The sequence below is a fragment of the Colobus angolensis genome, unplaced genomic scaffold (genome assembly GCF_000951035.1).
Source record: "Colobus angolensis palliatus isolate OR3802 unplaced genomic scaffold, Cang.pa_1.0 Scaffold355, whole genome shotgun sequence".
Taxonomy (NCBI): Eukaryota; Metazoa; Chordata; class Mammalia; order Primates; family Cercopithecidae; genus Colobus; species Colobus angolensis.
In genome coordinates this window covers 294,758-307,572 of record NW_012116877.1, presented here as the reverse complement: position 1 = coordinate 307,572, position 12,815 = coordinate 294,758, and the positions used below count along the sequence as shown (strand labels likewise).

The following is a 12,815-nucleotide window of genomic DNA, read 5'->3' as shown; positions in this document are numbered from 1 at the left end:
GAAAGGTTATATAGAAAAAATAAAAACAAAAGAAAAAATCCATAAAAATTCAATAAATAAACAATCCATTCAACAGTAACGTTATTTGTTAGCTAATACTTCAAATCAGCAAGTCATTTTCCCAAATGACAAAATATATTCTATAAGATTAACCACTGCCAGTTGAAAGGGGAAGACGTTAACCAATTATTTAAATGTGCTTTTTTTGGAGCTGGAGTTTCACTATTGTTGCCCAGGCTGGAGCGCAATGGCGCGATCTTGGCTCACTGTAACCTCCACCTCCCGGGTTATTCAAGTGATTCTCCTGCCTCGGCCTCCCGAGTTGCTGGGATTATAGGCACCCACCACCACGCCCAGCTAATTTTTTCTATTTTTAGTAGAGACCGGGTTTCACCATATTGGTCAGGCCGGTATCGAACTCGTGGCTTTAGGTAATCTGCCCGCCTCAGCCCCTCAAAGTGCTGGGATTACAGGCGTGAGCCACCATGCCCGACCTAAATGTGCTTATTAACCTAATATTTTAATTTTTTATTTGGTTTCATTCTCTCATTTGGGGGTTCCAGGACTTTGTCTTCCTTGGCTGAATTATATGAGCAGACAAAGCATGGTCTCTAAACAGTGAAATAAAATACTGTGGCACTCCCTTACAAAACCTAAGACAAGTAATGGTTTTTGTAAGTTAAGAAGGAAGCTACAAAAAATTAAGTCAATTCAGTTTCAAAAGTTATAAAATAGAAGTTTTGGTTACATTTATATTTAAAAGACAATAAAATCAAGTACCAACAGCATCAGGAACTTCACCAAGATGAGATGTTCAGATAGATAATCTAAATAAGGAAAAACAGTAAAGTAGCAAACGGTGGGTTTCGTTTTGTTTTTTTTCAGACAGGGTCTTACTCTGTTACCCAGGCTGAGTTCAGTGGCATAATCATGTCTCACTGCAGTCTCAAACTCCCGGACTCCAGCGATCTTCTCACTTCACCCTCATGAGTAGCTGAGGCCACAGGTGCATGCCACCACACTCAGCTTATTTTTGTATTTTTTATAAAGACAGGGTTCTTGCTATGTTGCCTAGGCTGGTCTCAAACTCCTGAACTCAAGGGATCCTCCTGCCTCAGCCTCCCAAAGTGCTGGGATTACAGGTGTAAGCCATTGCGCCCAGCCGGAAATGGGTTTTGAATTCAGGACAAGATTGTAAAAGAAATCTCTCCTCATTATCACTAGACAGCTATATCTGCCTGTATGGGTTAGGCTTTTGGAAAAAAAATATATACCTAGTAATAAAAATGTTCTACCATCAGATTATGGTAATAGTTGTACAATGCTATAAATTTACTAAAAATTGGCTAGGCAGAGGGGCTCACATCTATAATCCCAACATCTTGGGAGGCCAAGGTGGGAGGATCACCTGAGTCTAGGAGTTCAAGACTAGCCTGGGCAACATGGCAAGAACATAGTCTCTGGAAAAAAATTAAAAATTGCTGGGCAAGATGGTGCATGCCTGTAGTCCCAGCTATTCTGGAGGCTGTGGTGGGAGAATCACTTGGGCCTGAGAGGTCAAGGCTACAATGAGCTGTGATTATGCCACTGTACTCCAGCCTGGGAAACAGAGCAAGACCTCATCTCAAAAAAATAAAAGTAAGAGGGGCAGGGCATGGTGGCTCACACCTGCAATTCCAGCACTTTGGGAGGCCGAGGCGGGCGGATCATGAGGTCAGGAGATGGAGACCATCCTGCCTAACATGGTGAAACTGTCTCTACTAAAATCACAAAAAAATTAGCTGGGCATGGTGGTGGGCGCCTGTAGTCCCAGCTACTCAGGAGGCTGAGGCAGGAGAATCGCTTCAACCTGGGAGGTGGAGGTTGCAGTGAGCCAAGATCACGCCACTGCACTTCAGCCTGGCGACAGAGTGAGACTCCATCTCAAATAAATAAATAAATAAATAATAAAAATAATAAAAATAAAATCGGAAGCAATCAAACATCATGAAGACACTAGACATCAGTAGTGCTTACTATATGCTATCTGATAATTCTAGAGCTTCTAAACTTATGAGGCTACTTAGGGTCGGGGCTAGGGTACTACAGCAATGCCTTCTTCAGCTATTAACCAAGAAAAAGATAGCCTGGAAGCAGGATATAGAAGCAACTAGCTCACACCCTTATCAAAATCTCTCTAAAAGAGAAAGCCAGCTGGGTTTGGTGGCTCACACCTGTAATCCCAGCACTCTGGGAGGCAGAGGCAGGCAGATTACTTAAGGCAAGGAGTTTGAGACAAGCCTGACCAACAAGATGAAACCCTGTCTCTACTAAAAGTACAAAAATTAGCCCGGCATGGTGTCGCACATCTGTAATCCCAGCTACTGGGGAATATGAGGCATGAGAATCACTTGAACCCTGGAGGCAGAGGTTGCAGTGAGCCAAGATTGCACCACTGCACTCAGCCTGGGAGACAGAGCGAGACCCTGTCTCAAACAAAAAATAAATAAATATAAAAGAAAAAATATTAAGAAATAGAAAAGAGAAAGTCAGATGAAGCTACCCACTGCTTTGTCTTAGAAGAGTGACATATGGCTAATATAATGGTATTATACAAATTATTTAACTGTCTGTGGCTCCTATGAGTTCATTTACTTATCACTTACTACATTCCATACACATTACTAGGTTCTGGGAATATATAATTCTGATGAGAGAGAGAGAGAGATTTTCAATATACTGTGGTAAGTATGACACTGAGATCAGGTCTGTGAAAACACGTAAGAGAATCAGTGTAACAGACAGGAGGTAGGATGGGAAATGTCAGAAAATGTTGCTGAAGAGCTGACGTCTAAACTGAAACTTATAAGGAGTACAATTAGGAAAGGAAAAAAATGAACATTCTAAGCAAAGGAAACAAAAGCATGAGCAAAAATATCAAACCATGAAACAATATGTTAATGAGGAAAGAATGAGTGATCATTCAATATTGCTTACATAATGGTTCAAGGCATGGAGGGAAATAAAGTATAAAAAAACAATATAAAGACTTTTTCATAAAGCTTTAATTATTTAAAAGATGCTACTGTTACCCTCTGTTGATCACCCTCAATTAAGAAAATTATTGGTCTAAGCCGGGCGTGGTGGCTCACGCCTGTAATCCCAGCACTTTGGGAGGCTGAGGCAGATGGATCATGAGGTCAGGAGACTGAGACTATCCTGGCTAACACGGTGAAACCCCGTCTCTACCAAAAACACAAAAAATTAGCCAGGTATGGTGCAGGCGCCTGTAGTCCCAGCTACTTGGGAGGCTGAGGCAGGAGAATGGCATGAACTTGGGAGGTGAAGTTTGAAGTGAGCTGAAATCGCGCCACTGCACTCCAGCCTGGGCGACAGAGCAAGACTCCATCTCAAAAAAAAAAAACAAAAAAAAAACACCTAAATATATATATATGTCCAAAAATCTTATAAATCTGGGACCACTATTCTATATGATATATAGCCTTGAAGAGTTAAGCAGGTGAGTCTCTGGCTGACCTATCTTGTAGTAAATGACTTGATAATTTGACATCTCCCTATATTTTCCTGCCTTCCCCCAAAAAGACCTGTTGTAAACATTGTTCAAACACCAGTAGTTTATTAAGGGTAAAGTAATCAGAATTTACTTTTACAATAAGTAGAAGAACACCACGACTGACAGCAAATACTTGCTTTCATTTATCTCAGTCTTGGCATCAAACTCAGAAATACGGACAGCAAATGTTTATTTTCATTTATTTCAGTCTTGGCATCAAACTCTGAAATAAAGAAAATTTACCAGCCGGGCATGGTGGCTCACACCTGTAATCCTGGCACTTTGGGGGGCCGAAGCAGGTGGATCACCTGTGGTTGGGAGTTCGAGACCAGCCTGACCAACACGGGAAAAACCCCGTCTCTACTAAATACAAAATTAGCCAGGCGTGGTGGCGCATGCCTGTAATCCCAGCTACTCGGGAGGCTGAGGCAGGAGAATCGCTTGAACCCAGGAGGTGGAGGGTGCAGTGAGCTGAGATCACGCCATTGCATTACAGCCTGGGCAATAAGACAGAAACTCCATCTCAAAATAGAAGAAAAGAAAGAAAATTTACCTTTAAAGCAATGCAGTAGGAATGTAATGAGAGGAGAGTATGGTAGATTTACCACTTTGCAGTAGTTCCGTTCACAATCTGAAGTTTGGCAAGTTTTTTCTTTTTCCAAAAACTATGCCACATTTATATTTTTCACTGTTTGAAAATACACTGCTAGTTTGTAAGGCCTGCTCTTGCCAGGTGGAAGAAAACCATACACCAGAGAATAGAATACTCACACAATTATTTCACGTTTTCTCAATTTGGTAACCTCAACTCAACTTACCTGCTTTACATTGTATCCAGCTTTTGCACTAGTTTCAATAAACATAACATTCAGCTCTTTGGCTTTCCTCTCTCCCTCCTCAATTGACACTTGCCTGTAAAGAAACAAACAAACTTCTTACTTTTGAGACATAGACAATATTATAAAGATTATAAAGAAAGCTCTGAAAATAACTTTCCTTGACATAAGGACTGGTTATACAGGTCAGATTAGTTTGAAAATTCATTAATCTGCCACACTTTTGAAATTTGTGTGTTTCTGTGTGTGTATACTTTTTTTTAAAAGACTTTTTGTTACTGATTTGCTTTCACTTGACTGGGCTCATCCTGTAATTTTTTTACTTTTAAAAACTTAATAGCTTGAGGATGCTTGAGTCCAGGAATGTGGAGGCTGCAGTGAACCATTATTAGGCCACCACATCACTGCACTCCAGTCTGGGCAAAAGACCCTGTCTCAAAAAAAGAAAAAGCTAAAATAAAACAAAAAATGCTTAATAGCTTGCCTCTTTCCCTTAGTATCAGACCATAGGCTTTTAGCCTTAAAATTCAAATCTTTGTGTAAAATAACTTTTATGGCTAGACAATTTCTGTCAATTTGCTCCTAGAATTTATGTGACCATTCCCAAACTATTAGAATGCAAGTTTTCCAATTTTACACTACCATGAAAATTTTTGTGCTTGATATTCTGTGCACTGTAAATCATTTCCTTAGGTTAGATTTTGTGGATTTCTTCTTTTTGAGACAGAGTTTTGCTCTTGTTGCCCAGGCTGGAGTACAATGGCATGATCTCAGCTCACTGCAACCTCCACCACCTGGATTCAAGTGATTCTCCTGCCTCAGCCTCCTGAGTAGCTGGTATTACAGGTGCCTATCACCATGCCTGGCTAATTTTTGTATTTTTAGTAGAGACGGGGTTTCACCATGTTGGCCAGGCTGGTCTCTCGAACTCCTGGCTTCAGGTGATCCACTCATCTCAGCCTACCAAAATGCTGGGATTAGAGGCATGAGCCACTGTGCCTGGCTGATTTTGTGGATTTCTCTAAGTGAAGTAAGTGAGTCAAACACATGTATGGTAAACCCTCTAGATACAAAATATTAATCCTTTAATATTTCCTTTACAGGGTATTTTGTGATGCATTACAATTAACATTGTGTCTGAAATTGTGAACTCTCAAGTGCAAGATTATATCATTTATATTGGTATTCCTAATGCCTAAGCTGACAGGTTAAGTATTCCATAAATATACAAATGTTCTAATTAGTTAAACTATCAGCTGACAAACCCTGCTTCCCACAACACAGAAAACTGAGCAATGGAAGAGAACTTCCACAAGCTTCCATCTACTTGCAAGTGTGCCCTTATATTCTACCTGTAGTCCTATTACTATGAAAGAATTGTCCTTATTCTCAAAACTTACATCTATGTATTAGATCCCATTCCCTTCCTGCCTACAAGAAAGTATTATTCTAGATTTCTCCACTCCCTAAAAACAAGAACATTCTCTTACATAACACTCCAACTGTTAAGATTTTACATTTGCTTGTTTTATCTTCTCATTCTCTCCATGTATATAAATTTTCTAAAACATTTTTAAATGTCCTTTACTGCCAGTTATTCCAATATCCCTTTATAGCAAATTAAATACTTCTTTAGAAATAAACTTTCTCAATTATTTGCTTATCCTGAGGTACTTAAGGAGGGAAGGAGTGACGGAGGCAGGGAGAGTAAAGGAGGATAAATGCTCGAGTCAGTCTCTGGCATGTTCCAAAGGTGACCAATGAGTTTTCTCCTTAACTATATTATTATTATTATTATTACTACTTGTGGATTTAAACATATTTTACAGTAATTATTGATTTTCAAATTTTCCTACAGTTTGACCAGTAGAGCTTCTTTGAGTTGGCTCTCCTGAATCTGACATAACCTCAATGGTCTTTTTTTTTTATTTTTGAGACGGAGTCTCTCTGTCACCCAGGCTGGAGTGCAGTGGCACGATCTCAGCTCACCGCAAGCTCCGCCTCCCGGGCTCACGCCATTCTTCTGCCTCAGCCTCCGGAGTAGCTGGGACTACAGGCGCCCACCACCACGCCTAGCTAATTTTTTGTATTTTTAGTAGAGATGGGGTTTCACCTTGTTAGCCAGGATGGTCTCGATCTCCTGACCTCGTGATCCGCCCGCCTCGGCCTCCCAAAGTGCTGGGATTACAGGCGTGAGCCACCACGCCCGGCTCAATGGTCTTTAATAACCTCCTTGATTTATGGTATGACATGGTGTTCCAGCCCCATTGTGTACATTTTCTGGCCCAGATGCCAAATTTGTCATTTCTTTAAGTAGCCCTGGTTCCTTTGGAAAGAAACAGTATTTACATATGGTAATGTGGGCTCATTTCTCCTGGTTTAAGCCCTTTCAGTAGACAGAGCTGGAAAATATTAAAAATTTTCAAATGCTAAAAAATGTAATGAATTCATGCTTATATTTGTTATTTATATTTAACTTTATTAATCTTATATCTGTATTTCCATCTCCCGTGTCCAAAATCCCAGTTCCCCAAGACAATCATTAAGCAAAGTATTCATTTATTTTATGCAGAATACAGACAATCATTTTGAAATAACAATATCTAACATCATCACCAATATGTTTACTAAAAACAGTTAAGATCTAGCCGGGTGTAGTGGCTCACACCTGTAATCCCAGCGAGGTGGGCGGATCATTTGAGGTCAGAGTTGAAGACCAGCCTGGCCAACATGGTAAAACCTCATCTCTAATAAAAATATGAAAATTAGCCGGGCATGGCTGGGAACAGATGCTCATGCCTGTAATCCCAGCACTTTGGGAGGCCAGGGCGGGTGGATCACAAGGTCAGGAGATTGAGACCATCCTGGCTAATACAGTGAAACCCCTTCTCTACTAAAAATACAAAAAATTAGCTGGGCGTTGTGACAGGTGCCTGTAGACCCAGCTACTCAAGAGGCTAAGGCAGGAGAATGGCTCGAACCCGGGAGGCGGAGCTTGCAGTGAGCCAACACTGCGCCATTGCACTCCAGCCTGGGTGACAGAGCGAGAGTCCGTCTCAAAAAAAAAAGAAAAAAAAATAAAATTAGCTGGGCATCCCTATAGTCCCAGCTACTCAGGAGGCTGAAGCAGGAGAATCACTTGAACCCAGGAGGCGGAGGTTGCAGTGAGCTGAGGTTGTGTTATTGCACTCCAGCCTGGGCGACAGAGTAAGACTCAGTCTCAAAAAAAAAAAAGTTAATTTTTTTTTTTTTTTGAGACAAGGTCTTGCTCTGTTGCACACTAGTGCAGTGGCAGGATTGTAGCTCACTGTAACCTCGAACTCCTGGCCTCAAATGATCCTTCTGCCTCAGCTTCCTTTGGGAATAGAGGTAGTAAGCCACCATGCTCAGCCCATTTTCATTAAACTTATGATTTATCTTTCCTTTTTGGCCCTTATTTATAGTTTAATGGCTATACAGGTCCCAGTCCCTCATTTTGGCCACTCATGGGCCCACTAATTGGGACTCAAAGGCTTTCTGCTCAAAGGCATAGATGCACAGGAGCGCACTTCCACTACGCATGTATTTACCACCTGGTATCTCTGAAGCAGTGGCTTCCCTTCAAACTCTGCAGACACCACCAGGACTTGAAAGATGGACATACAGCACAGTGGTGTGAGGGTTGTATCCTCTACCTCCACCATGCTCTGTCTCCAGGTCCCTCTGCAGCTTCTCCTAAAGTATTTGATGCTGAGCCCCACAGCAGCAGTCCAGCTGGGATGGCAGCCCAGTAGAGTCCCCATTTTGTTTTGGGTAATGTGTATATACATCTGTATTTCTCTCTTAAGTAAACTGTACCATGTTACAGATGACTTCACCTTGTATTTTTTCACTTAGTCATATATCCTGAAGATTAACTCCATAGTAATATATACTTCCTTCATTCCTTTTTGTACCTGTCTAGTACTCCTTTAAAACGATGTTTGTAAGTCTGTCAAACCATTTTCCTTTTGTGGATATCTGGGTTGTTTACAGTCTTTAGATATTACAAATAGTGCTATAGGAAATAGATTTGTATATATGTCTTTTTGTACTCTTACCAATGTATCTTGAGGAGATTCCTAGAAGTGGGATTTCCAGGTCAAAGGCTAAACATCTATGTTAGATATTGACAAAAAGCAACTCTCTCTCCTCCATAGGAGTATTACCATTCTGCATTGCCTCAGCAATTCATGAGAGTAACTGTTTTCCTTATAGCCTCGCTAGCAGAGGATTTCAACAAACTTGGAATTCTGGCAGTCTGAATCTGAGGCAAAAATATTTCTCAGTGTAGTTTCAATCAGTACTTCAGTAATAGCAAGACTGAGCTTCTTTTCAGATAATTAAGAGCTATGTTACTTTCTCCACGAACTGTTCATATTTCTAGTCAATTTTTCTATAGTGATGTTTATCTTTTCTCTACTTTTAGAGGCTTTTTATATATTTGGGATATTAGCCATTTTTTATACGATTTACAAATACTTTTCCCTAGTTTGCCATTTGCTTTGTTTATAATGTTTTATGTAATCAAATTTAACATTTTCCCTTATTTTGTGTCATAGCATTAGTATCATTAAGAACCAGAATTCAGTTAGTCCTTATTTTATTTTCACAATTAAATCTCTAATCCCTTCAGAATTTGTCCTAGTGTAATATGAGAACTTGATCCAATTTTATCTTTTTCTATACAGTTAACCAGTTACTCCAATCAATTTATTACATAGTTCATTTCCCCCAGTGATTTGAGGTACCACCTTCATACTTATTTTCTATATGAAACCGGGTCTGTTTCTAGCCCTTCTTTCTTTTTTATTTTTTTTGAGACAGCGTCTCACTTTGTCAGCCAGGCTGGAGTGCGGTGGCATGATCTCAGCTCACTGCAACCTCTGCCTCCCAGGCTCAAGCAATTCTTCTGCCTCAGCCTCCCGAGTAGCTGGGATTACAGGCACGTGCCACCACGCCGGCTAATTTTTGTATTTTTAGTAGAGACGGGGTTTCACCATGTTGGCCAGGCTGGTCTTGAACTCTTGACTTCAGGTAATCTGCCTGCTTTGGCCTTCCAAAGTGCTGGGATTATAGGCATGAGCCACCATGCCCGGTTCTTTCTAGATTTTCTACTGTGTTCTACTTTTCTGTAACTATTCATGCAGCAAGACCACATTGCTTTAATTATAGAGGCTTTTTTTTTTTTTTTTTTTTTTGACAGTCTCACTCTCACCCAGGCTGGAGAGCAGTGACACGATCTCAGATCACTGACTTCTACTTCCTGGGGTCAAGTGATTCTCATGTCTCAGTCACCCAAGTAGCTGGGATTACAGGCATGTGCCACCTTGCCTGGCTAATTTTTATATTTTTAGTAGAGACAGGGTTTTTCTATGTTGGCCCAGGCTGGTCTCGAACTCCTGGCCTCAAGTGATCTGCCTGCCTCGGATTCCCAAAGTGCTGGGAGGTGTGAGCCACCACGCTGGCCAGATTTTTCTTTTACTATTACTAATATAAATAGGGTCATCTTGTTCATCTTATCTTATAACTTCAGAGGTGAGAGGGACATTCTGTCTTGAACCTACTGTAGTGAGATTTTCAACCCCACCACTTCAGTGTGACTACCTGTCAACAACATAACCTTCAAACTTCTAAATCCAATGGGTTAATTCTCAGTCTTCATTTGGTTTGACTTTAAAGAGCATTTGGCATAGTTAATAACTGTCTTCTCCTTAAAACATTTATTTTCATTTGGCTTTCAGAACATTGTATCCACCTGGTTTTCCTCCTACTTTTGTGGCCAATTTCTCCTTCTTACTTGTTTCACCAGTTCCTCTTTACTTCCTTAACTTCTCAGTCAGTGGATCTTAACCAGGGGCAATCTGGGGAGAGAGTCTGGTTGTCACAACCTGCTTATGTGTGTGCTACTGGTATCTACTGGGAAGAAGCCAAGGATATTGCTAAATATACTAAAATACCCTAAAATATCCTAAAATGCACAGGACAAGAATTACCTGGCCCAAAATGTCAATAGTGCCAAGACTGAAAGACCCTGTTTTAAATAAAAAATACCCTAAAATGTACTCCTTGGTCCTCTTCTCTAGCTACAATTACTCCCTTGCTGATCCCATACAGTCTCATGGTTTTAAATGCTATCTATACGCTGATGACTCCCAAACATATATCTACCCTGGACTGTTCCTCTGAACCCCAGACACATATCATCCAACTGCGTATCTGACATCTTCACTAAGATTTCTAATGGCCATTCTAAACTTAACATGACCAAAACTCAGGTCATGTTCTCTCCTAAAACAGCTCTTTAGACAGTCGCTCTTATCTCAAGTTAATGACAGTCACCCAGGCCAAAAATCTAGGTATCATCCCCAACTGCTCCTTCACTCACACTCCACATTCCACCCATTAGTATGTAATCCATTCACTGCATAAGTATATCCTGATAGCTCTATCTTCAAAATACATCTGAATTGAACCACTTATCACTGTATAAGCTATCACTGTCTTAGTCCAAGTCATAATTTCTTGCTTGGATGACAGACTGAATTAGCCTCCTCACTAGTCTTCTCACTCCCATTATTACCCCTTTAAATTCTTTTTTTTTTTTTTTGAGACAGAGTCTCACTCTGTTGCCCATGCTGGAGCACAGTGGTGCAATCTCAGCTCACTGCCACCTCTGCCTCTTGGGTTCAAGCAATTCTTCTGCCTCAGCCTCCTGAGTAGCTGGGATTACATGCACGCGCCACCATGACAGGCTAATTTTTCTATTTTTAGCAGAGATGGCGTTTCACCATATTGGCCAGGTTGGTCTTGAACTCCTGACCTCAAGTGATCTGCCCGCCTCTGCCTCCCAAAGTGCTGGGATTATAGACGCGAGCCACGGTGCCAGCCTACCTCTTTAATTTTAATAGAACAGTGATCCATGAAAAGTTACTCCTCTACTCAAACCCTCTAATCTCATTAAGAGTGAGCCCTCACTTTGCTGTACATGATCTGGCCTTCATTTGATCTGTTTGCTTGTTTGCCTTATTGCCTACTACTCTCCATCATCATCTTTTTTTTTTTTTGAGATGGAGTCTCACTCTGCCGCCCAGGCTGGAGTGCAATGGCGTAGATCTCAGCTCACTGCAATTTCCGCCTCCCAGGTTCAACTGATTCTCCTGCCTCAGCCTCCTGAGTAGCTGGGATTACAGACACACACCACCATACCCGGTTAATTTTTGTATTTTTAGTAGAGATGGTGTTTCACTATGTTGGCCAGGCTGGTCTCCAACTCCTGACCTCAAGTGATCCGCCCACTTTGACCTCCCAAAGTGCTGGGATTACAGGCGTGAGTCACCATGCCCAGCCTGCCATCTTTTTTAAAATAGAAAGGATATCGTGTTATACACACTGATCAAGTGCTTTTCTAAGCTTCATGTGTTAGAAATATGTTAAAACATCAGTAAATTCCTCTCATTCTTTTTAACGGCTACAAAGTATTCCACTTACAAAATACTATTTATATCTCCAATCTACTGCTGCTGGATATCTAGATTGCTTTTAATTTTTCAGTATTATAAATAATGTTGCAAGAAACATTCTTGTATGGTCACCTTTTCACATTTCTGTGGGCCCATCTGTGGGATACCGGCTCAATAACATTATTTTAAATTCTAATATCATCCAATTGTTTCCCCCCAAAATTGTTTACATTTTCAGTGCATGAGAGTTCCTGTTTATTCAAACTCTTGAAAATACTGTGGATTTAAATCTTCTGAATCATGGTCGATCTAATAGGTGAATATGCTCTTTATGTATTCAAACTTATCAATCTTTCCCTTTATGGCTTCAGGATTTCATGTCATGCTTATAAAAGGCCAAATATAAAGATGCTTTTAAAAAAATTAAGTCTTTTACCCATTTGAAAATCATTTTGGTAGAATGAACAAGCTCTAATTGTTTTAAATGTGAACAGTTGAGAGATGGTAGTCTGGTAAAGATTACCAAGAAAGATGGTAATTTCAAAGCAACTAACAAATGTTACCTTAAAGAAAAATTATAGTTTTAGGTAGGGCGTGGTGGCTCATGCCTGTAATCCCATCACTTTGGGAAGCCGAGGTGGGTGGATCACCTGAGGTCAGGAGTTTGAGACCATCCTGGCCAACATGGTGAAACCCCGTCACTACTAAAAAATACAAAAATTAGCCAGGTGTGGTGGCGAGCTCTTGTAATTCCAGCTACTTGGGAGGCTGAGGCAGGAGAATCGCTTGAGCCTAGGAGACTGAGATTGGAATGAGCCAAGATTGTACTCCAGCGTGAGCGACAAGAGCGAAACTCCATTTCTTTTTTTTTTTTTTTGAGGCGGAGTCTCGCTCTGTCGCCTGGACTGGAGTGCAGTGGCCGGATCTCAGCTCACTGCAAGCTCC

At 40.8% G+C, this 12,815-nt stretch overlaps 1 protein-coding gene across 3 annotated transcripts in view; it reads right to left on the bottom strand.

Moving 5' to 3' along the window:
- Positions 1-12,815, bottom strand: part of RAB6A (RAB6A, member RAS oncogene family) — a 103,199-nt gene that overhangs the window by 35,748 nt on the left and 54,636 nt on the right. For 2 of the 3 annotated variants that reach the window (XM_011953021.1, XM_011953020.1), the window contains exon 6: positions 4,372-4,465. The exons of the other annotated variant lie outside the window; for it this stretch is intronic. In XM_011953021.1, coding sequence (XP_011808411.1) covers positions 4,372-4,465 — 94 coding nt within the window. The remainder of the gene's footprint in view (positions 1-4,371; positions 4,466-12,815) is intronic. 3 annotated transcript variants of the gene reach the window in all.